The sequence below is a fragment of the Dama dama genome, chromosome 26, assembly GCF_033118175.1.
Source record: "Dama dama isolate Ldn47 chromosome 26, ASM3311817v1, whole genome shotgun sequence".
Taxonomy (NCBI): domain Eukaryota; kingdom Metazoa; phylum Chordata; class Mammalia; order Artiodactyla; family Cervidae; genus Dama; species Dama dama.
Genome location: NC_083706.1, coordinates 42,493,511 through 42,516,553, shown reverse-complemented (window position 1 = coordinate 42,516,553; position 23,043 = coordinate 42,493,511). Strand labels below are relative to the sequence as shown.

The window sequence follows — 23,043 nt, the reverse complement described above, 5'->3', positions numbered from 1 at the left end:
TTCTCCCACCCGTGGATGCCTTGAGTCACCATGAGATGATCAGCCCATTAATTAACCTGCCAAAGACCTTTCTTCTCAGTGGAGACTGCTTATCACTCAGCAGGAGTGTATCCTAGTAGGGTTAGCGCACAAAAGAAAACAAATCCATCGGGACATGAGTTATGACATCTCGAGGAGTTAAAACAAGCCCATATGAGGGGAGAACTGCAGGGTTCCCAGCAACACCTGGAAAGCACATCCTTCAGTGGGAGTGAAGCTCTCCTATATCTGTGTTCAGGATGCTTCTGTCCCCCTCCTTTTTTTTCCCAAATGAATTGGTGACTTGCCTAGTGAAAGTGGGTAAGGAAAGAAGTCTCGGGCCTAAAGTCCTTGGAATATAGGTTTGTAAGATTATTTTTTTTCTAAAACATTTTCAAAAACAGAAAAGGCAACTTTAAATGGCAGAGAAAAAGAAGCAGCAGAAGGGATTTACTTAAAAATCACTTCGAAAGGGGCTTCCCTGGTGGGCCAGCAGTTGAGAAGCCACCTGCCCATTGCAGAGGACATGAGTTCGAGCCCTGATCGGGGAAGATCCCACATGATGTGGAGCAGCTAAGCCCGTGCACCACAGCTACGGAGGCCTGCACGCCCTACAGCCTGAGCTCTGCAACAAGAGAAGCCACGAAAATGAGAGGTCCGAGCACCGCAATGAAGAGCAGCCACGAAGAGCAGCCCCCGCTTGCCACCGCTAGAGAAAGCCTGTGAGCAGCATCGAAGACTCAGCATAACCAAAAATAAATAAATAAACCTTAAAAAAGAAAGAAAGGCTGCTTACTGGGCACATTCATACAGAGAACGAGTTGACTGTGAACCCTCATAATCTTGAAATAGGTTTATATACCAGAGATACCAGTTCATTGGCTATCTGGAGAAGCAGACACTCAAAGAAACAACAAGGACAGAGAGGTGGGTGGGGAGGATGACAATGGGACTGTGACACTTTAGAAACATGAAGTAAAATTATTCTTGGGGCAGTCTTTGCATGGGGAGGCTTTTTAGTTATTCAACAGTGTTTTGGAACAAATCAAACTGCACATAAAGATACACTATGGGCAGAGCAGCTAATAAGCAGGGTCACTGAGGGTACAGTGCAAGAACGTACAGGATCTGACGGCAAAAAGACTTTTGCAGGATGTGCCTGTGGGACATTTAAGATATTTATGGTTACCATTTTACTTATACTGCTTAGAGGACAATCACTGCTTGTTTGTTCCTGAATCCTTGGTTTTGTTTTAACTTTTATATAATTTTATATTATTGTAGGAAAAAAAATGGGAACAGGAAAGGGTCAGGAACTCCCGGGAGGGGGGAAACAGGCCATAGAACATTCTTTAGCCCAATTTAAGGGTGGGACAAATGGAAAAACATTTGCCAACCACCCAACCTTAAAGAGTCACGTTTCTTGCCCTATAGGCCTTCGGGAGCTTAATGGCCATTGAGATTCACTCAATGGTGGAAGAAGCTAGCATAAACCCATTAGTTTTTAGGTAAGTGATGTAAACTTCTCTGACACTCAAAAGTCATTCTGGATATAAAATGCACTTTGTTCCAAAGGATATTACAACCTGCCAGCGGTCAGAAGACTTCATAATTGACCTGATATTTCTCTGTTATTTTTCCCTTGTTATGTTTATAAAGCTCTGGTTGCATTGACAGTTTTCCAGGAAATCAGTGTCAGGTAACAACCCCACCATGAATAGCTACCTCTAGAGAGAAGGGAGTTTTATCTGGCACTGAAAACATGTTGGTTGGTTTTCTACATACATGTTTATTTTCAGTTCAAAGACCAAATAGAAAACTTCATCGTGGAAAATGTTACCTGTTCGTTCACACTCTTTTAATCCCTCAGCCCCCATAAAATAAACGTTCTAAAGTGTAAGCAGTGGGAAATCATGTAAACTCTGCAGAAAATAGAAAATAAATTAGTTTCTTTCAAAACTTGGGGGAGGTCCTTTTCCTGAATGCTAGACTCTGTTGCAAACAGAATCTGTCTTGAACGAAGAATAAATCTTTGGCCTATTTCACCATTTCCCCAGCATTGCGTAACAGCATATTTCAAATTCACTTTCTTCTCCAACTGCAGCAAAAAGGCAAGGAGTAGTTTGCATTTGTGGAGCCTGAAAGACAGAAGAAAAAAAAATTTCAGTGGTTTAAGAATGGCCTTTTCCTCTGGTGTCAAACTGTTCATATGTTATAGCTCTAAAGCTGGAGAATCCAAGAAAATTTGAGAGCAGATAAGTGATTCTATTCACAAGACAAGGCTGGGATCACTGCTTGGAGTCTTTTTACTTATAAGCAGTGGAAAATCCGATTCTGCACCACTTAGGACCGAGCCAGCATGGACATGGCAGTTTGCAGTTCTGAATTTCCGAAAAGATTTTGCTTGGGGGCCATGGCTGAAATCCTCTGACTTCTAAATTTGGGATCTACAAGTTTCCAGGATCCTGTTGAATGGGAACATCCCAGGGTTTTAGATTAGGAAGCTTGTTGCCTTGGATTTCAGTTTCACTTTTATCATAGACTCAGAAAGCACAGTCTGAAAAATTCCTCTAGGACAAGAATGGAAGTGAGTGGATCTGGAATTTCTTACTACTGTTAAAGCTTTGCTGTTTTCTCACAAAGGATGCTAGGACTCTCTGCCACTGTAAATCCTGCAGTCTTTCAGGAAAAGAAGTGATCAAACCACATTTTAAAAAGAATAAACAAGACACCTAAGTTTAAGAAAAAAAAGTGTTCACCAGGAGAAATGTAAATATAAGCACTTGGCCTTTGATCTGGATTTATACATGGAGGAATTTATCTACTGGGCCAAGAGTTCAAACTCGGCTGGAATACAGTGAGCCGGCCTCCCACGGCTGAGTGCAGGATCTGGAGTCAGAAAGGATGCTGAATTAGCTTCAGAACAGAAGACCTTGACGAAGGCAGGGGACGAGGAATTCCAAATACTCCCCTAACGCGTGATTCAAGTCAGGGAAGTAAACAGAAAACAGGAGGAACACAAGCATAATAAACATTATCAAAATGAAAATATTTTTGATGTTAGGAAGGGAAGTTTCCCTGGTGCAGACCTTGCCTCTCCGCTCAGGGCCATGCCAGCCTTACATCGATGGCTCTGGCGACCTCAGACAGGAGGCAAGGTGACTCCTGGGGAGGGAAGAGGGGTGCTGTGCTGTGAGGGTGGCGGGGGTGAGGGTGCTTGGTGGAAGACCCTCGGATTAACCATGTGACCTCTATACCAATGACTTAGTATTTAAAGGGGCTTAGATCTGTGGTTCTATATTTTCAGAAAACTCAAAGGGTGGGTATAGAAAGTCTGATTATGCATTAAAAAAAATCAGAAATGCAAGAGTGAACGTGCAAATGAATCAGTTGTCTGGTGTTTATTCAGTGGGGGAAAAAACAATTCTAGAACTTTATTTAATAAGACATCTTTTGGAAAATAGAACTTGGAGTGACGTGGCCACAAGACACAGCCTGCTGACAGCCGCAGGAATATGCAGGAGGCGAGAAAGGGACCCTTTCCAAGCGCCTCTGCTGGATGGGGTGCGGCCTTGTTGGCACCCTGATTTCGGCCTGTGAGTGTGTGCTAAGTCGCTTCAGTCGTGTCTGACTCTGTGCAACCCCATGGACTGCAGCCCGCCAGGCTCCTCCGTCCATGGAATTTCCTAGGCAAGAATACTGGCGTGGGTTGCCATTTCTTTCTCCAGGGGAACTTCCTGACCTAGGGATGGAATCACCGTCTCTTACATCTCTTGCATTGGCAGGCGGGTTAAGACTTGTGTCAACCAGGAGGTTCCAGATTTCAGCCTACTAATACTGATTTCAGACTTCTAGCCTCTAAAACCACAAAAGGATATGTTTCTGGTATTTTAAACCACCAAGTACCTGTTATAGCAGTTTTGGGGATAGAAGAAGCGCATGCGTGCACACACACACACACACACCTCATAGAGGAAAGGAGTTGTTCTCTCTTTATTTAACTAAGAAAACTTCAGATGGTAAGAATCCACCTGCAATGTGGGAGACCTGGGTTCGATCCTTGGGTTTGGGAAGATCCCCTGGAGGAGGGAATGGCAATCCACTCCAGTATTCTTGCCTGGAGAATCCCCATGGATAGAGGAGCCTGGCGGGCTACAGTCCATGGGGTTGCAAAGAGTCGGACATGACCAAGTGCTACGCACACACAGCACACACCCTTATATCAATTACTGGTAATAACACTTGGCTCTTGGGTTTTCTTTGCTGAAAACCATCTTTTACTGGTTCCCATTGTTGAATAATAGAGGTTCAAGTTAAATATGCTACCAATGTGACTTTAAAATAAAAAGTCAGCCTCAATAGTATTTGTAAAGTTAATGCTGACATATTTTGACAATTTTTAAAAGCTGAAAGGTGATTTGCTTTTGAATTGAGAAGAATTGACTCTGCGTCTCTTATTAGTTAAGGTGTGTAACAGTCACTGGGTGCTTAATAACCAGTCTGAATGTCTGATTAAAAAGTGGCTTCAGTGAAATGGACAGAATTTCAGGTTCACAGCATTTAGTCAAAACTTTTCCTCTACTTTACAAGTTCTAACCTTTTTAAAACAGGTAGTCAATTATAACTAATGTCATAACTAAAACTTTTCTTTTTTCATTGACCAGGAATTTCTTATATATTAGCCACATATAGATTTAAAGTTATTAGAAAAATCATGTTTCCAGAGTTTTCAGAAATACTATTTTCCATGCCTTATTTAAAAAAAAAAGATTATTAGACCCCCTGCTCCCCAGGAAAAGCTTCCTTTAAAAGCGAATTAATTAAGAATCTCACAGCTGTCAAGCTTCAAAACATTCCCTTTCAGTTAGATAGGGAAGAGTTAATTATCACCGTCTTTCAGAGATGTTACAAATGTCACCTTAGATTTAATTATCACAATCTTTTATTTAAGTAGCTTGGGCTTCCAGCCTGTTTTGGCTCCCGCCTGGGAGTGGAAAACAGGGGCTTACTCTACTCCAAGGATGGCTTCACGTGAGGAACTGAAGACCTTTTTCTTGAAACACAATGAGGAGGAACAATTTTTGAGCTGCTTCTTGAAAAGACAGTTTCAGGATTAAAATCATAGCGTTCAGGAGCAACCCTAAGAAACCCCGAAACTCTATGGTTTCTAGTCTGAGGATCAGAGACTCTGTCCACAGAAGGCTTGCAGGCAGCAGCCACTCAAGATTAACTTATGATTATTAAATATCACTGAAACTTTCTGCTCTGAAGACAGTTTGGGGAAGAAAATGAACTGGTATTAACATTATACTCCTTTCTGCATGTGCAATTCAAGAAAAACAATGATAGCAGGACCAGAGTCAATTTGATTCCATAATAATCATAACTTTGCACATCAGAATGAGGTAAGGGAGTGTCTGAATCCTTCAGGAAATCTGCCAGGCTTTCTTGAATTCATTTGAATCCTGCCAAGACTCAGAAATATGATAAAGATTCAAAATAAGAAATCCAAAGGAGGGGGGAGTCAAGCCCTCAAATTCAGTCATCTTCTAACAAAAGACTGACCAGTAATGTCACAGGATCAGTTTCACTGGGGCAAACAACTTATTTTAATTAGTTCCATTTGGTAACATCCAGAAGAATGAATCGTGCCCTTATTCTGACAATGGCAAAAGCATGACAGGGAAAGTTTGGAAAGAAGAATCAAGAACTCAAATTGTGGTGGTTTCTTGACACCTCTCGATTGTAGGAAGTCTCACCATTTCCTGGAAGGTGAGATGAACAGGGAAGGAGAGGAAGTGGAAGGGAAGAAAGGAGAAGCTTCTTCCATATGGGACAAGTCATATCTGTAACACATCGTGCAGAGTAAGAAGAGTGATGCTCTGCCGCTGAGTCCACAGAAACATCTGGAGTCTGAACACCGTGTGAGCAGAGCAACCCACCGAACATTTCCTCTCCCAAAATGTGCCCAAATCTGAGTTATCATTCGAGCTTTAACATTTTTATTTTATGCATTTTTAATAGCCAAAGACCTCTGAGTGTTAGTCTGTGGGTTCATTATTCTAAGGAGACCCCGAGAGGGAATGTTTGCTTTATACAGTGGTTTTCTATTACTGGATCATCTGCAGTTATTCAGGCAGGGTGAAATGATGGGTTTTGAACTACTGCCCACCAAGCCTACAACAGGGTTTGGCAATTCACACCAAAGAAAGAAGTCTTGCCTAAGTGAGTGGGAAAAGCCATTCGAAGAGAGAGTTAAGAGGAAGCTCTAGTATACCCTGACTGAAAAGAATTTTGACAAAGTCATAGCTTTTAATACTCAAATAATTACCTTTTGTTATTAAAAAAAAATTCACCTGGTTATCCCCAAATTACGAGTCTGTTCAAAGAACTGGTTATCATCTTCCAGAACGGGCCAAAATTCATTTACCCCGTGCAAATGGTTTGGTTTGGGGCAGAAATGATGGGGTGAGACCAAGACTAAGAGGATCTGGGTTGAATCTTGGCTTTGGTACTTCTCAGCTGTGCGACCTGAGCCAGTGATTGACGTCTCTGGGCCAGAGTTTCCGTAACTCTGACCTAACACTGCTACCCATTGCGTGGTGTTGGGGCCAGCGTGACATGCGACCGGGGATGGCGAAGCAATTCCTGATATAGCTGTGGAGCAAGAGGTAGGGCTGAGAGTGGAAAGGCAGTATGATTCCTCTGCCGTCTGGTGAATCAGGGTCATCCCTCGGCTTCCCCCCTCAGCGACCACAGGAAGGATTTAACTTCTCGGGACACCACCTGCCTGCAAGGGGTGCTTAGCACAATACCTGGCCCACTGGAGGGAATCCCCACAGGCCAGTGTCCTGACCCCGAAACTCTGCTCAGTCCTTACTTAAAGTCCAAAGGGACACTTGCCAAGGGAACGAGGACACCAGTGTTTAGGTGTAGGTGTGGGTGAAGCTGAGCAGGTGCTGTCTGGCATTACCTGAGTCTTAACTGTGATAATTAAGGAATAATTAGATTTACATGACCTATTTGGCGAGCAAATGAAAATGGACCAAAAGACTGGAAAAGAAATGTCCCAGAGAGAGAAAAGAATTGCACATTATTGTTCTGGAGATAAACAATTAAGTGGCAGAAATGTGGTATGATGGGTTGACATGACAAGAGAGATTAGTCTGGACAGGGTCAATACAAAGTTTAAGAGAAATGATACTGTGATTTTCCCCAAGGCTTGGCTGGGAAACCCCAGGCCTTCACACACATACACACGCACCGTTGTATCTAAAGACCAAAAGAACTGTTATCAAAGCTCAAGTTTATGGGCTTCTCTGTTAAATCAGCCTCCCTTAGTTCATTTTCTGCAGTTTTCTTCATCAGTAATGACAAAGATATGAAGTGTGGTTGTGGTTAAAACTAAATACAGTTCTCACTCCTCAGCAAAATACACACATGGACAACCCTGAACACCACACACACAACCCAAATCCCAAACTTTGTATTAACTTGTTTTTTACCTTGCTCATCCTAGCCTAAGTCTTCAATGTAACAGTAACAGAGACTTAACAAAAAACAAAACCAAACTCCTCATGTTAACTCAGTAGTTAAACAAAGCGGCTTCTCACGTGGCTCAGTGATAAAAATCCACCTGCTAAGCAGGAGACACAGGTTCAATCCCTGGATCAGGAAGATCCCCTGGAGAAGGGAATGGCTTCCCACTCCAGTATTCCTGCTCAGAGAATCCTATGGACAGAGGATCCTGGTGGGCTACAGTCTATGGGATCTCAAAAGAGTCAGACACGACTAAGAGACTCTACAGCAAACACAACAACAGGTGGAACAAACAAAAGCTGAGAGTCCTGTGTGGCTGGCTTAGGGCATAACTCAGGGACAACCGGAAAGAAGGGTCTTCAGGTCAAACAAGCTCATTTGGAAGGCCCAGAATATGCTGGCAAGAGGGAAAGCTACTGGGCTAAGGACCAGGAACTGGAGGGAGTGGGAGAAGGAGTGGGGTGTTTGTGGGGAAGGAAAGCATCCTGAGAATACGCTGAGGACGTGTTGGATATACGGGTGGGGAAGAGCAGCTCCAGGTCTCTCAACTTCTGATGGAGAGTTTTCCAGGGAGGAGAATTAGGAGGGTGTTCTTCATGATGGGAAGCCAGGGCAGAAGCCAGCAGGTGTGGTCGCAGGACAGAGGGGCAGACGTGAATGAGACCAAAGCCCCACACCCCCTCTGCTGTGGGCTGCCTAAGCCAGCTCCAAGGCAAGCCCAACCCTCGACACTGTGTGGACGGTGAGTCATCAGGGGATCTCGTTTCTGCTGCCTTGTCCTTTCCTGTGACTCACAGGACCCTTGGAGCTAGAGGATCTGTCCCATTTCTGAATCCTTCCAGTGTTACAAGAGCCCAACCACCTGCTGTGTGACAATGCTGTGAGTTCCATTGTATCCTCCAAAGGTACACTGAAATCCTGACCTAGTACCCATGACAGTGACGTCACCTGGAAATAGGGTCTTAGCAGATCAAATCAAATCAAGTCAAGATGAGGTCAGAAAGGTGGGCTGCCATTCAATGTGCCTAGTGTCTTTTTAGGAAGAGACACGGAGGAGACAGAGGGCTGACAAGGATGGATGGCCACCACCAGAAGCCAGGAAAAGGCCAGCAAGGATTCTGCCAGAATCTGAGTCCATGGCCTTTGGATGACACTTTGACTTCGGACTTCTCACCTCCAGAACTGTGGGAGCATAAACATCTGTTGTTTGTCGCCCAGTTGTGACGCTGTTATGGCAACCCCAGGAAAGGAACACACTGGGAGTCCTTGATCACATGGTTCTAACTCTGGACTAAGAGATGTGCGGTAGAAGGTAAAGGTGGTGGAGCTGATGACAGCAGATATTAGTTCTAATTCTAGAAAAAGAGTAATGAGTTTACAGAACTCCTTTGTTAGGGCAACAGTCTTAAACAAATCTATACTCAGAGACGGCAAGATTGACTTTCATTGGAATGGAATCCAGGCAAACCAAGGAGCTGCCCATCTAAAAACAAATCCATACCCAGGAGTGACCCTGGTCATGATTCTAACTAGGTAGGGGTTCATAGTAACCAAGTGAGGAAATTACATATCAGGCCATTTGTGTAATAAATATATAAAAAAAATAAAACAAAAAGAGATCTGAACTAGGGAAAAAAGAAAGCAAAGAAAGAAAGGAAAAGTGAAAAGCCCAACAGCCTACCTGAATCGGGTCCTGTGAAAATCTTGCTCACTCAGAACAAGCCTTTAACCTGCTCTGTGTCTGTATCAAGATCTATGTCGTAGAAGCAGGGCCGAGTCGGCAGTCCTGGCATGGTGCTCATCTAGGGGAGAGAACAAGAGATTACATCATTAGCCATGCTGCAGAGTGATCACTCTGGACAATGTCCATCCAACAACATAAATTAACTCTATAATTTAGTTCAGCCCCATGAAACTTTGGGTTATATATACACGTATCCTTTTATATCTACCATCTGCTATTTCAATCTTTGCTCAAGGAAAGGAAATTCCCCCATGGTCCCACAAGACACCATAGCTCCCAAATAGTGACTTGTAAACCTTTTTTTCTAAGTCAAATCTTGATGCTGAAGCCCAACAAAGATGAGCCCCTCCGGCTGAAGGCGACAGTGGGTGTGGATGGGACCAATGACAGCCTCCTGACCACCCCCAAGGCACATTTTGGTAAAACCACTAACTCTTGGAACACGGTTTGAAAACTCCTGTTCTCCAACTGGTCTACTTTGCCAGCTAGAACTGTTGTTTATTGAGAACTTACTATGTGCCAGGCATTGTATAAGCACTTTACCTTTTTCTTATTACTTTATTTTTTTTTCTTTTTAGCTGCACTTAGCTGCCCAACCAGGGAGAGAATCTGTGCCTGCTGCAGTATACGTGTGGAGTCCTAACCACTGGACTGAAGGGGAATCTCCAATGCTTTACTTTTTTTCATCATTCCCCAAACCTGATGAAGTAGGTACTTTTATCATTTCCATGTTACAAGGAACATAATGTCAGAGGTGTGAAGTCATTTGCCCAAGGCTGCAAAGGTAATAGGGGCTTCCCTGGCAGCTCAGTTGGTAACGAATCTGCCTGCCCTGCAGGAGACCCGGGTTCAGTCCCTGGGTCAGGAAGATCCCCTGGAGAAGGAAATGGCAACCCACTCCAGTATTCCTGCCTGGAAAATCCCATGGAGAGAGGAGCCTGGCGGGCTAGTCCATGGGGTCACAAGAGTCAGACACAACTTAGCAACTAACCCACAACCACACAAGTAATAAACAGTCAAACGAGAAACTCAATTCCAAGCCTGTAATCTCAAATTACTCATTTAACCACCACTACCGCCACTGTGTGGGCACTTTATACTCTATGTGGATAACTTAATTTCCCATTACCCTTAGAGGTAGGCACTAATTTTAACCTCACTTTGCTGATGAAGACAGAGGATGTGTGCATGCTAAGCTATTTCAGTTGTGTCTGACTCTCTGTGACTCCATGGACTGTAACCTGCTAAGCTGCTGTGTCCATGGGATTCTCCAGGCAAGAATACTGGAGTGGGTTGCCATTTCCTCCTCCAGGGGATCTTCCTGATTCAGGGATCGAACCCATGTCTCTTATGTCTCCTGCAGTGGCATGTGGATTTCTTTCTTTTTTTTTTTTTAACCACTAGTGTCACCTGGGAAGCCTGAAGACAGGATCCTTAGGCACAAAGGATGTGCTCAAGGACACACAGCTGGTCAGTGGTGGAGACAGAATTAAAACCAGGCCCGTGTTCCTCACCACTTTGCTGCACTGTGTTCAGATTGGTTTTGCAAAGTACACTCTTTGTCCACCTGCACCAGAGACCCTTGGTGAGCAGGAGAAGCCGCCTGGTTCCCTCTGGTGACGCTCACACACTAAACACGCGTCCAGGAGCCAGAGACTGAGGCTCCTGGAGAGTGCTCCCTATCAACTTTAGCATTACCCACTTCTTCCCCACCTGGCCAAAAGTTCTCAACACAAAAGGAACCCAGATAAAGCCTCTGTCTCAGATCTCAGCTCTCTCACTCTTAAGGCCCTTTCTGGAGTGGCAGGATTCCCTATCCACCACCCACTCTTCCCTCCTGTGAGGCTGACAGGCTCTTGCTACTCAAACTGGGGAGGGAGACTGTGGACCAGAAGCATCGCCACCACCCAGGAGCTTGTGGGAAATTCAGTCTCTCAGGGCCCACCCTCGGCCAGCTGAATCAGAACCTGCAATTTCGGCTCATCTCCAGGAGACTTGTGTGCAGGTGACCATCGGAATAGGGCTGGCTTCATCAGTGGGCCCTAGCATGCCTCTCCCACCGTTCCCTCTAGCTCTGGGAAAGGGAGCTCAAGGGGAAGGGGCTGAGGAGGAGCGGTGAGGAAAGCCCTTTCAGCCTTGATAACGTGTTGCTACTTCTTCCTGGCCTGAGCTGCAAGTCAGGGAGGAAACCTGCGCACCTGTGGTCTCATGACCTCCGGGACTGAATGACAGGGTCTACACGGCCGGATGTAAAACACCGTGATAGAGTGGCCGGCTCCTGTCCTGCTGACTGCACAGGACTGCTCTGCAGTATATTATGAGCTAAAGAGGCTTCTGAGGCAGCACTGATAGCCTGCCTCCAGGAAAATGTGCTCTGGGTTTCACGCAATGAATTACAAACAATTTCTGGCACACAACCTGCTTGTAGGTGGGGACTTCCCGGACTCTAAAGCTTCTGGTATCCGGATGGCTACTTATCCTCCTGAGGTTTCTGTTCCTAGCAAAGGGGTAACATTTTTCTCTGGTTACTACAGTGGCTTCTCCTAGGAGAACCCAGAAAGAAACCCACGCTTAATGCTTTAGCACTGAGACATCAAACACAAAGGACGCTGGTGAGAACGGTTCATATTTTTTTCAGTTGCCTGGGCTACAGTCATACCAGTTATTCTACAGCAGTTTTCCTACCTAATTGCATTCTGACATGAATATTTAAAGATGTCTTTATGATCTGTGTGGGGATATGGATTTGGAAAAAGGAATCAACGTTTTACAGTTTGGGATGGACATGTACACACTGCTATATTTAAAATGGATAACCAACATGGACTTGCTATATAGCACATGGAACTCCGCTCAATGTTGTGTGGCAGCCTGGATGGGAGGTGAGTTTGGGGGAAAATGGATACACATATGGGTTTCCAAGGTGGCTCAGTGGTAAAGAATCCACTTGCCAATGCAGGAGTCATAGGAGATGCAGGTTCAATCCCTGGCTCGGGAAGATCCCTTGGAGAAAGAAATGGCAACCTGCTCCAGTATTCTTGCTTGGAGGATCCCATGAACAGAAGAGCCTGGTGGGCTGCAGTCCACGGGGTTGCAAACAGTCGGACATGACTGAGTGACTGAACATGCACACACACATGGATACATGTATACGTATGGTGGAGTCCCTTTGCTGTTCACTTGAAACTATTGGAACACTGTTAATTGGTTATATTCTAATTTTATAAAATAGCAAGTTGAAAACATTAAAAAAAAGAAGAAGAAATGAGCAATCATAGTCAGCCGAAATGAATCGGCTCCACTTCTAATTTAATTCACTCCCTAGATCGAAGGGATCCGGGTGAGGATCCCAACCCAGACTTGACGGCTACTGCTTCTAAGGCTGCAACGATATTCACTCCAGGGCAGAATTCAGTATGAGGCAGATCAGATCTAAATCCCCACGAGGTGAAAAAGCCCAGGAAGAACCCCGAAGGTGGTGCACTTGGGGCCAACCCACCCAAGCGACAACAGAAGCTTCTATCGTGGACAACACAATTGCACTGCCTGCTTGTTCACACACTATTTTTACAGACAGGAAAATTCAGCTCTCTGCCATTCATGTTTAGCTGGTGCCAGACCAAGACTGACAAAGACAGGGTGACTTGTGTCCTTTCTGGAGCTGAACCACTGAATCAGCGCGTGTGTCTTTATGTAATTCTGATGCTGTCACAAAACTGGGAGATTTTCAAAGTAGCCAAGATATTACATGCCAGGAAGTATAAAATGTCTTTCCTCTATTTTCAACTTATTTTACTCAAATGGGAGGAAAAATGAGTTCTCAGAAGACTCCCATGTTTCTTTCCAATGATGCAATAGTCACTTCCAAGAATCAAGAATCCAGTTTATTGGGGATGAACAATAGACAAGGAAGCATGTGGAGCATGCAGAGCTGGGGTGACTTCCAGCCCTGGGGACAAAACCACCTCCAGTCCATATATTTTTAAACTAAAAGTCCCGCTGAGGACTCCCTGATGGTACAGTGGCTAAGAATCTGCCTGCCAGTGCAGGGGACACAGGTTCAATCTCTGATCCGGGAAGATCCCACCTGCTGTGGAACAGCTAAGCCCATGCATTGCAACCCCTAGAGCCACCGTGATGAGAAGCCCGATCACTGCAATGAAAAGTAGACCCTTGCTTGCCGCAAGTAGAGAAAGCCTGAACACAGCAACCAAGACCCAGCACAGACAAAAATAATTTAAAAAAAAAAAGGCTACTTAAAAAAAAAAAAAGTCCTGCTGAGCAAAGTCTGTTACCAAAGGATTGGAGCCCCCAGACAAGAGTCAGCACAGAACGACAGGAAAGAATGTGGACAGCCCTTGGGAGCTGACCTCTGGCCCTCTGCCTGGGGCCAGTGGTGATCTATGCTGACTTTATTTGTGTGCCCTCTAAGAAGGCCTCCTGCTTAAAATAACCAGGGGCCACTAAATTGTACTTACTTGTCATGCTGCATTAATGGATTCCTTTACAAAGACTGAAAAACATGCGTTTTTGCCCTTCACGCCCCTAATTTTAGCCACAATGAATCTTCCAAATCTTTGATTTTGAGTTAAGCTTATTTGAGAGAAATGATGAGTTGTAGGAATAGCCTTTATGAATATTCATCAAAACCAGTAAAGAGAAAACACTCATATACTTAAAACTCGTCATTCAGAAGTAAATGTAGAACACTCTTAGAATGAGTAGAAAAAGTACCCAAAAATCTGTTTCATAAAATGACAGAATCATATTTACCAACCACTCAGCCAAAATGTTATCAAAGTTAATTTTGTTGCGTTTGTGAAATAATTTCTTTTCTGCTCTCCTTAAATCTACTACTTTTTCCTACTGTAAGATAAGCCATCCAAGTTTATTTTAATTCAAAAAAGAAATAAGCATTTTAACTCACACCTATTTTGTTCCTTCAGTTCATGACCTGAGATGGAATCCCTTCTATTTCTTTCCTCCACCAAATTGATGACTGAACACACATATCATCTCATTTCAAAAATTTAAAAACAACCAAAATGACTGCAATGATTAATTACATGGTGATATAATCTAAGTAAAAAGATTATTTTTGATGAAACAACAAGTCAAAAATTTAAACTAAAAAAAAAAAAAAATTTAAACTATTGAGCAAGAAAGTATTGTAAATACAGTGCCTGACAATATTAGGCCTGTAAAAAATATATTTTAAAACAGATGAGTAAAATAGAGGATGATTAGAGAGTTACATAACAAGCAGAGAGAAAACTTCTGGACAACTATGCTTTTTCTTTGCTACCCCCCTCCCCCCAGGGTCTTTGGATGTGAGGGACAGAACTGTTTATATCCCATGGTCATTTGGATAATTAGACAAGCTACTCTAAGATGATACACAAGGAAAAATGGCCAGTATAAATACTGAGTTAAAGGAAAGAAGAGAGAGATTACAAGTCATGGTAATGAAGAGGAATTCCACCTGCTTGACTTGGTGGCGATGGATGCTCTGGGATTTCTTTCTGGGTTAGGTAACAACCTCCTGCACAGCCCATGACTGCCAGGGATGTTCTGGGTGCTTGGCGCATGTCTTTTCAGAGTGCATTTACCTCTCCTGGTGGCCAGTGAATGCCTGTTCCTATGCGAAAGGACAGCGAGGCTTCATTCAACCCACAATCCTTTGCTGATCACTCACCATGGGGACACCAAGGTGACCAGAAGAAGAGACCATTAAAAGTGGATCATTTGGGTCAAGTCACTTTCTACTTCTTGGTTAAAAAAAAAAAACCAACAACAAAAAAAACTTTTCATTCTTTGCTTTTTATATAAAAAGGATGAACATAATAAGTTCTTTTTTTTTTTTTTAATTTTTTTATTAGTTGGAGGCTAATTACTTCACAACATTTCAGTGGGTTTTGTCATACATTGATATGAATCAGCCATGGATTTACGCGTCTTCCCCATCCCAATCCCCGCTCCCACCTCCCTCTCCACCCGATTCCTCTCGAAACATTCCACCCTCGCCTTCTCCCACAGAGTTCAAAAGTCTGTTCTGTATTTCTGTGTCTCTTTTTCTGTTTTGCATATAGGGTTATCGTTACCATCTTTCTAAATTCCATATATATGTGTTAGTATGCTGTAATGTTCTTTGTCTTTCTGGCTTACTTCACTCTGTATAATGGGCTCCAGCTTCATCCATCTCATTAGGACTGGTTCAAATGAATTCTTTTTACTGGCTGAGTAATATTCCATGGTGTATATGTACCACAGCTTCCTTATCCATTCATCTGCTGATGGGCATCTAGGTTGCTTCCATGTCCTGGCTATTATAAACAGTGCTGCGATGAACATTGGGGTGCACGTGTCTCTTTCAGATCTGGTTTCCTCAGTGTGTATGCCCAGAAGTGGGATTGCTGGGTCATATGGCAGTTCTATTTCCAGTTTTTTAAGAAATCTCCACACTGTTTTCCATAGCGGCTGTACTAGTTTGCATTCCCACCAACAGTGTAAGAGGGTTCCCTTTTCTCCACACCCTCTCCAGCATTTATTGCTTGTAGACTTTTGGATAGCAGCCATCCTGACTGGCGTGTAATGGTACCTCATTGTGGTTTTGATTTGCATTTCTCTAATAATGAGTGATGTTGAGCATCTTTTCATGTGTTTGTTAGCCATCTGTATGTCTTCTTTGGAGAAATGTCTGTTTAGTTCTTTGGCCCATTTTTTGATTGGGTCATTTATTTTTCTGGAATTGAGCTGCAGGAGTTGCTTGTATATTTTTGAGATTAATCCTTTGTCTGTTTCTTCATTTGCTATTATTTTCTCCCAATCTGAGGGCTGTCTTTTCACCTTACTTATAGTTTCCTTTGCAGTGCAAAAGCTTTTAAGTTTCATTAGGTCCCATTTGTTTAGTTTTGCTTTTATTTCCAATATTCTGGGAGGTGGGTCATAGAGGATCTTGCTGTGATTTATGTCGGAGAGTGTTTTGCCTATGTAGGATGAACATAATAAATTCTTAACGTCTGACTTTCAAAGACAGCAGTCAAGTTCAATGGCTGTAAAGATGATTCTATTGTGCTCACATATTGGGCCAGTATTACAGAGCTTAGATGATTCCAACTTACTTCAATGGCCTTGAATAAAAGACTGAGCAAGTACAGTTATTTCTCGCTTCTTTTGTAAAGGAAACTATAATTCTTAGGGGTAAGAAGCCTGTTCCAAACTAACTTTTCCATTAGTTTAAAAAACCTTACTTTCAACAAAATGCTATCAAAAAGAAAGTACTTTCAATCAAGAAGTAAAAAATAATAAAAGTAAAAAGCCAAATCTTGCTCCCCTAATACTGCTTCCCAGAGGTGACCCATGTAAACAATTTCTTGTGCAAACTCCCAGGTAATTCTCTATTCTTATATAGGCCATGTGATTATATTACATGTATGTATATAGTTAAATACAGGACTTGGATAATTCCACAAGTACAATTCTGAAATCTGATTCTCAGGAAGATGAAAACTTAGAAGAGGTAACTAGGGTAATTTCTAAACAAAGGAATGTGGCTGGAGAAAGGAGACTCAAGGAGAGTGGTTGCCAACACATTCTACGTTTGACTCTTAAATCATTTGGGCGTTAGAGGCACTGATGTCCAGGAAGGTTGAAAATCCATGGATCATTTGTAGGTGGCCCTCAGTATCCACCCTTCCTCCCCATCCTCGGACTCAACTGATGCAGACCTTGGGATTTTCCAGTACTGTCACATTTAACTGAAAAAAAGAATCTGTGTAGAAGTGGATCCGCCCTGCTCAACCCCTGTTGTTCAAGGATCAACTGCATAATGTAAAGTCAATGGGCCCTGCCTTTTGGAAAATGAGGGATTAGGGAGAGTGCTTTAGAAGAAAAGGAAAACAAATAAGAAGCAGAAGGGTCTGATCGACTGAATGTCAACAAAGGAAATGAAGAAACTGGGCAGCTTTCATGCATAAGCTAAAGAACTCAAATACTACAGCTTTTTAAGTTCAAAGACCACTCTGCACTTGAGATGTCTCCCCCCTCGCACACCCCCCCCCCCCAACACACACATACACTGAATAATTTATTTTCCTTTTCTTGGTTCTGATTTTAAGGATGGAACCCTTAATCAGTTTTCAACTGTGGTTGCCAGGAAAGCTCCATGCTGGCTTGCTCAGTAAGACACTGTCCTTCCTGTCCCCGTGTCTGGAAGACCAGAGGTGGCACAGTACAGCCTGCGGGCTTCTCTCTATTGTCCTCTGGGCACTGGCTTTATCCCCAGGCTTCCTGCATGGGCAGCTCTGGGCCATAAAGCCACACCATGTGACATCCAGGACAAGAAAGAATGTCATCTTCACGGACTGGCTCTTTATATGTTAATTATACGTTTCTCGTGTAAGAAAAAAGGGTTCATTAGATTTCATCCTAATTTTTCTGGCTCTATAAGCAATTTTAAAATAGGTCCCTTTCTGTCAATCCTACTAATGACAATCAACTCTGGCACTAGACCCATTAACCGGGACCTAAGTGAGAAGACTTAACAGTCCCTTGGACTGCAAGGAGATCAAACCAGTCTATCTTAAAGGAAACCAACCCTGAATATTCATTGGAAGGACGGTTGCTGAAGCTGAAGCTCCAATGCGGCCCCTGATGCGGAGAGCCGACTCATTGGAAAAGACCCTGATGCTGGGAAAGACTGAAGGCAAAAGAAGAGGGTGGCCGAGGATGAGATGGTTAGATAGCATCACCAACTCAATGGGCACAAACTTATGCAAACTCTGGGAGACAGCGGAGGACAGAGGAGTCTGGTGGGCTACACACCATGGGATCACAGAGTCGGACATGACTTAGTTGACCACACAACAACAACAAAGTAACAAGCAAACAAGGGTCTTTGACTGATAACAAATATTATGAGACACCTTTAGAAGTATGATGAAAAACTAAAAACAGGTATGATTTTAAAATGAGTTCAGTCTTCAGGAAAATAAAAAGAGGATTCCTCTCTCTGTACAAACCAAAGAAGATGATGTGAACAGCAGCAGCATGAATTCAATTCTCCCCACACTGCTCCTCTCTGCTTGAAATTTTGCAGTATATTCATTCACCAGCCCTCTGATGGGCAGGTGGCAGGCCAGGAGAACCTCCGCCAGCTTTGGCAAAACAAATCAATTTAATAACGTTTCACTGTTCGGAAGCTCACTATTAAGTAATCACATTCTGGTTTCTGAGAACCTAAGCTTCTGAAAATGAACTGTGCTGTTCTGGACGTCTGTTTTATCCCAAGGTCCTACTGGCAATTAAATCATTATTCTGTAACTCTTGTAAGAAGGGAGAAGATAAAGGAGAAAGAAAGAGGAGGGGGAAGGCATGGGGGATCACGACTTGCCTTTACTTAGCTGAACTGGTCTTTTCTTCAAGGAGCTTGGTATTGAAGACATAGCTGCCCACGTAATTTCCCTTTTCTTTTCAACTCCCTTCCCCTCGACCCTGGCAAAGCTCCTCCCCAGAGATAACAAGCTGCTGCAGCACGAAAACATAGCAAGATGGGGGCAAATTGTATCCATTATTTTAAAGTCCCCTTTACAGCTGGCTTGGGACAGAAGCAAAGGAGTTGTCTTATCTACTGTTTACCAACTGGACATTTGGCTGGCCGAGGCTTGACCATGAAACTGAATTAGGAAACAATTCATGACCACTCCGCCATCTAATTTTGTTTTTGTTGGCGTTTAGTCACTAAGTCGTGACCAACCTCATGGACTGCAGCATGCCAGGCTTCCCTGTCCTTCACTATCTCCTGGAGTTTGCCCAAACTCATGTCCATTGAGTTGGTGGCGCCATCCAACCATTTCATCCTCTGCTGTCCTCTTCTCCTTTTGCCTTCAATCTTTCCCAGCATCAAGGTTTTTTCTAATGAATCATCTTTTTGAATCAGGTGGCCAAAGGATTCAGCTTCGGCAGTAGTCCTTCCAATGAATATTCAGGGTTGATTTCCTTTAGGATTGACTAGTTTGAGCTCCTTGCCGTCCAAGGGACTACCTGATTTAACCACTTTAAATTCTAGAGGCCTACATTGTTCTGCTACCTTTTTCTTTCTTTCTTTTTTTCCCTTGCGGTGGTTCAGACCAGATACCAGCTGAATGATCTTTTATATCCTGCTACCTGTTCTCTCTCCACCTCCACTTTCCATCTCTCAAATATAGAGCTATTGTTACTTTCAGTCAGACCAGGATTTATTAGGACAATGCAAATATTACTCATAGGAGGGCCGTCATACATATTCTGATTACATTCTCATTCTTGTACAACCCCTGTTTCTCCAAGAGTTAATCACTGTCTTGTATCTTTATTAGGATAGCTTTCTATAGACCTATCATTCATGCACTAACGCACTCTGACAGCCTTGGCCATCCCTTCACATTGCCTATGCATGAGGTTAGTTTTCCTTACAGCCATCCTGCTGGAGCCCTTCGTCCTGTAGACCTACTAAACAGCTGATGGTGGGATCTCCCTTTGCCATGATCCTGGGGATTCTTTTCTATTGCTTCCATTTCCATTTGCTATGCCAAATTGTGGATATGGGTTTCCCAGGTGGCATTAGTCGTAAAGAACCCACCTGTCAAGGCAGGAGACATGAGATGTGGGTTCAGTCCCTGGGTTGGGAAGATTCCCCTGGAGAAGGAAATGGCAACCCACTCCAGTATTCTTGCCTGGAGAATCCCATGGACAGAGGAGCCTGGCGGACTACAAAGGAGCCTGGCGGGCTACAAAGGACCCCACAGAGGAGCCTGTGGGGTCACAAAGAGTCAGACATGACTTAGCAACTACACAACAATAACTGGATATACACTACTCACAATACTGGGTGACTCCCAGTAGCTGCCTCTCCCTGAGGGCAGGTGAGACTTGTGACTTACTTCTAACCAGGAGCACATGGCAAAGGTGATAAGAATCCCTCTATCTTCGCAGACTCAACTTTACCCCATGCTGGCTTTTGATAAACTATCATGCTGTTGTTTAGTGGGTAAGTTATGTCCAAGTGAGACGTCATGGATTGTAGCTGGTCAGGCTCCTCTGTCCATGGGATCCTCTTTGCAAGAATATTGGAGTGGGTTGCCATTTCCTTCTCCAGGGGATCTTCCTGACCCAGGGATTGAACCTGGGTCTCCTGCATTGCAGGCTGATTCTTTACCACTGAGCCACCAGGGAAGCCCATGGTATGAGGGGGCATAAAAAGCCAGATGGTAAAAACCATAGGTAGCCACTGAGACTGAAGTGTTGCCTCCAAGTGACAGCCAGCAAGAGGTTGAGCCCTCAGTCCTATAATTGCAAGGAACTGAAATCTGCTAACCACCCTGCAAGCTTGGAAGAGAATCCCTAGCCTCACAGGAGACCATAGCCCTTACTCTAGCCTGAAGCAGGCAACTTAGCTAAGCTGGGTTTGGACTCATGGCTAGTTGTGAGATAACAAACATCTGTTGTTTTAAAAGGGCTAAATTTGTGGTAAGTTGTTATGTAGCATAGAAAATTAAAATTCGTGCATTTATCTTTCTGTTTTAAAAATTTCCCTCATGTTTCTGTACTTTAAGCAATTTTATTTAAAAAAAAACAGATTGCATTATTTAGCAGTGTGGTATACAATAAACTGCACATGTTCAAGTGTAAAATTCATTGTAAGAGTACACAAAACAAGAACTTTCCAGGTGGTGCTAGTGGTAAAGAATTTGCCTGCCATAGCAGGAGACTTAAAGAGACCTGGGTTCAATCCCTGAGTCAGGAAGATCCCCCGGAGGAGGGGATGACAACCCACTCCAGTATTCTTTCCTGGAGAATCCCATGGACAGAGGAGTCTGGTAGGCTACAGTCTATGAAGTCTCAAAGAGCCAGACACGACTGAAGTGACTTAGCATGTACAGAAAACAAACTGCTGTGAACATGCATGTTCAGGCCTTTATATGGATATATATTTCATCTCTCTTGAGTAAGGAATGGAATGACTTGATCATATGGTTGGTGCATATTTAGCCTTTAAAGTAGTGTCGCTCACTCGTGTCCGACTCTTCGTGACCCCATGGACTGTATAGCCTACCAGGCTCCTCAGTCCATGGAATTTTCCAGGCAAGAATACTGGAGTGGATTGCCATTTCCTCCTCCAGGGGATCTTCCTGACCCAGGGATTGAACCCTGGTCTCCCGCATTGCGGGCTTTACCGTCAGACCGCTTTACTGTCAGCCACCAGGGAAGCCTTTAAAGACAGGACCAAATTGTTTTGTAAAGGTGTTGTACTATTATACATTCCTACCAGCTCTGTAGGAGAATTCCAATTGTTTTCACATCCTTACTAACACTTGGCATGGTCAGTCTTTTTAATTTCAGGTATTCTAAGAGCTATGTAGTTGTATCCCATATGGTCTTAATTTGCATTTCCCTAATGACTAATATTGATAAGCTTATTTTCATGTCTTTATTACCCATATACAGGTCCTCATGAGGTAGTTGACCTGCAAATGTTTTCTCCTCCTCTGTGGCTTATTTAATTTCCAAATATTTGGGGTTTTTCCCTATGCCTTTCATTGTTGATCTCTAATTTAATTCCACGGTGGTTAAGGAAGATTATTTTTGTATGATCTGAATCTTTCAACATTTACTGAGAATTAATTTGTGGCCCAGAATATGGTCTATTTGGCAAATATTCTGTTTGCATTTGAAGTGGATGTGAATTCTAATGTTGTTAAGTAGTGTGTTTAATCCAGTTAGGTAGGTCAAGTTGGATTAAAGTGCTGTTCAGGTCTTCCATTATTCTTATTACATTTCGGTCTATTTGTTCTGAGAGGTGTTTTAAAATCCCTTACTATATTTGTGGCTTTGTCTATTTTTCCTTGTAGTTTTCCTTCATCTATGTTGAAGGTTATTAGATGTATAAACATGTAGGACTGTTATCTCCTGTTGATGAAATGGCCCCTTTACAAATATGAAATAACCCTCTTTATCTCTACATTATTTGCTCTAGCTCTATTTGGACACCAATCCAGCTTTCTTTTGATTGGTATTAGCATTTTCCCAGCCTGTTTTCTTTAACCTACTAATGTCTTTAAAGTTGATTTCTTGATGGCAGCATATAGCTGGATCTTGAATTTTTAGCCAATCTGACAGTCTCTGTCTTTTAATTTGGATATTTAGACCATTTACATTTAATGTGATTACTGATATGGCTGGGTTGAAATCTACTATCTTTTGCTATTGCTATTCTTTTCCTCTTTGTCCTATCTATTCTTTGTTCTTTTTCTTCTCTTTTTCATCTTTCTTTGGATAGAGTATTTTTAATGATTTAATTGTTGCTTTATTAACTATAACTTCTGGTGTTATTTTAGTGGTTTCCTCAGTTTTTATGATACACATTTAACTTTTTAGTCTACCTTCAAGTCATGTTATACTTCCTCACATAAAGCGTAAGAATCTAAAAAAAAAGTATAGGGTCATTTCTTTCCTCTTGAACTTTGAGCTGTTGCTGTAATATATTTTGTTTCCATGTATGGTATAAACCTGTCACTGCATTTCTATTATTTTTGCTCCATAGTCATTTATCTTTCAAAGAGTCTTCAAAAGTTTACCTCTGTAGGTACTATTTCATGGTGCTCTTCATTCCTTTGAGTAGATCCAGGTTTCTGTCTGGTATGATTTTCATTCTGTAGAAGGACTTCTTTTATAATTTCTTACACTTCAGGTTGGCTAATGATAAA

General features: G+C 42.9%; 1 protein-coding gene across 4 annotated transcripts in view; it reads right to left on the bottom strand.

The window, feature by feature from the left end:
- Positions 1–1,787: 1,787 nt before the first annotated feature.
- The window catches only part of MTHFD1L (methylenetetrahydrofolate dehydrogenase (NADP+ dependent) 1 like), a 173,803-nt gene continuing 152,547 nt past the window's right edge, over positions 1,788–23,043 (bottom strand). For all 4 annotated transcript variants that reach the window (XM_061130466.1, XM_061130467.1, XM_061130468.1 and 1 more), the window contains 2 exons: positions 9,239–9,359; positions 1,788–2,156 (listed from right to left, as the gene is read on the bottom strand). In XM_061130466.1, coding sequence (XP_060986449.1) covers positions 9,270–9,359 — 90 coding nt within the window. In that variant the 3' untranslated portion in view covers positions 1,788–2,156; positions 9,239–9,269. The remainder of the gene's footprint in view (positions 2,157–9,238; positions 9,360–23,043) is intronic.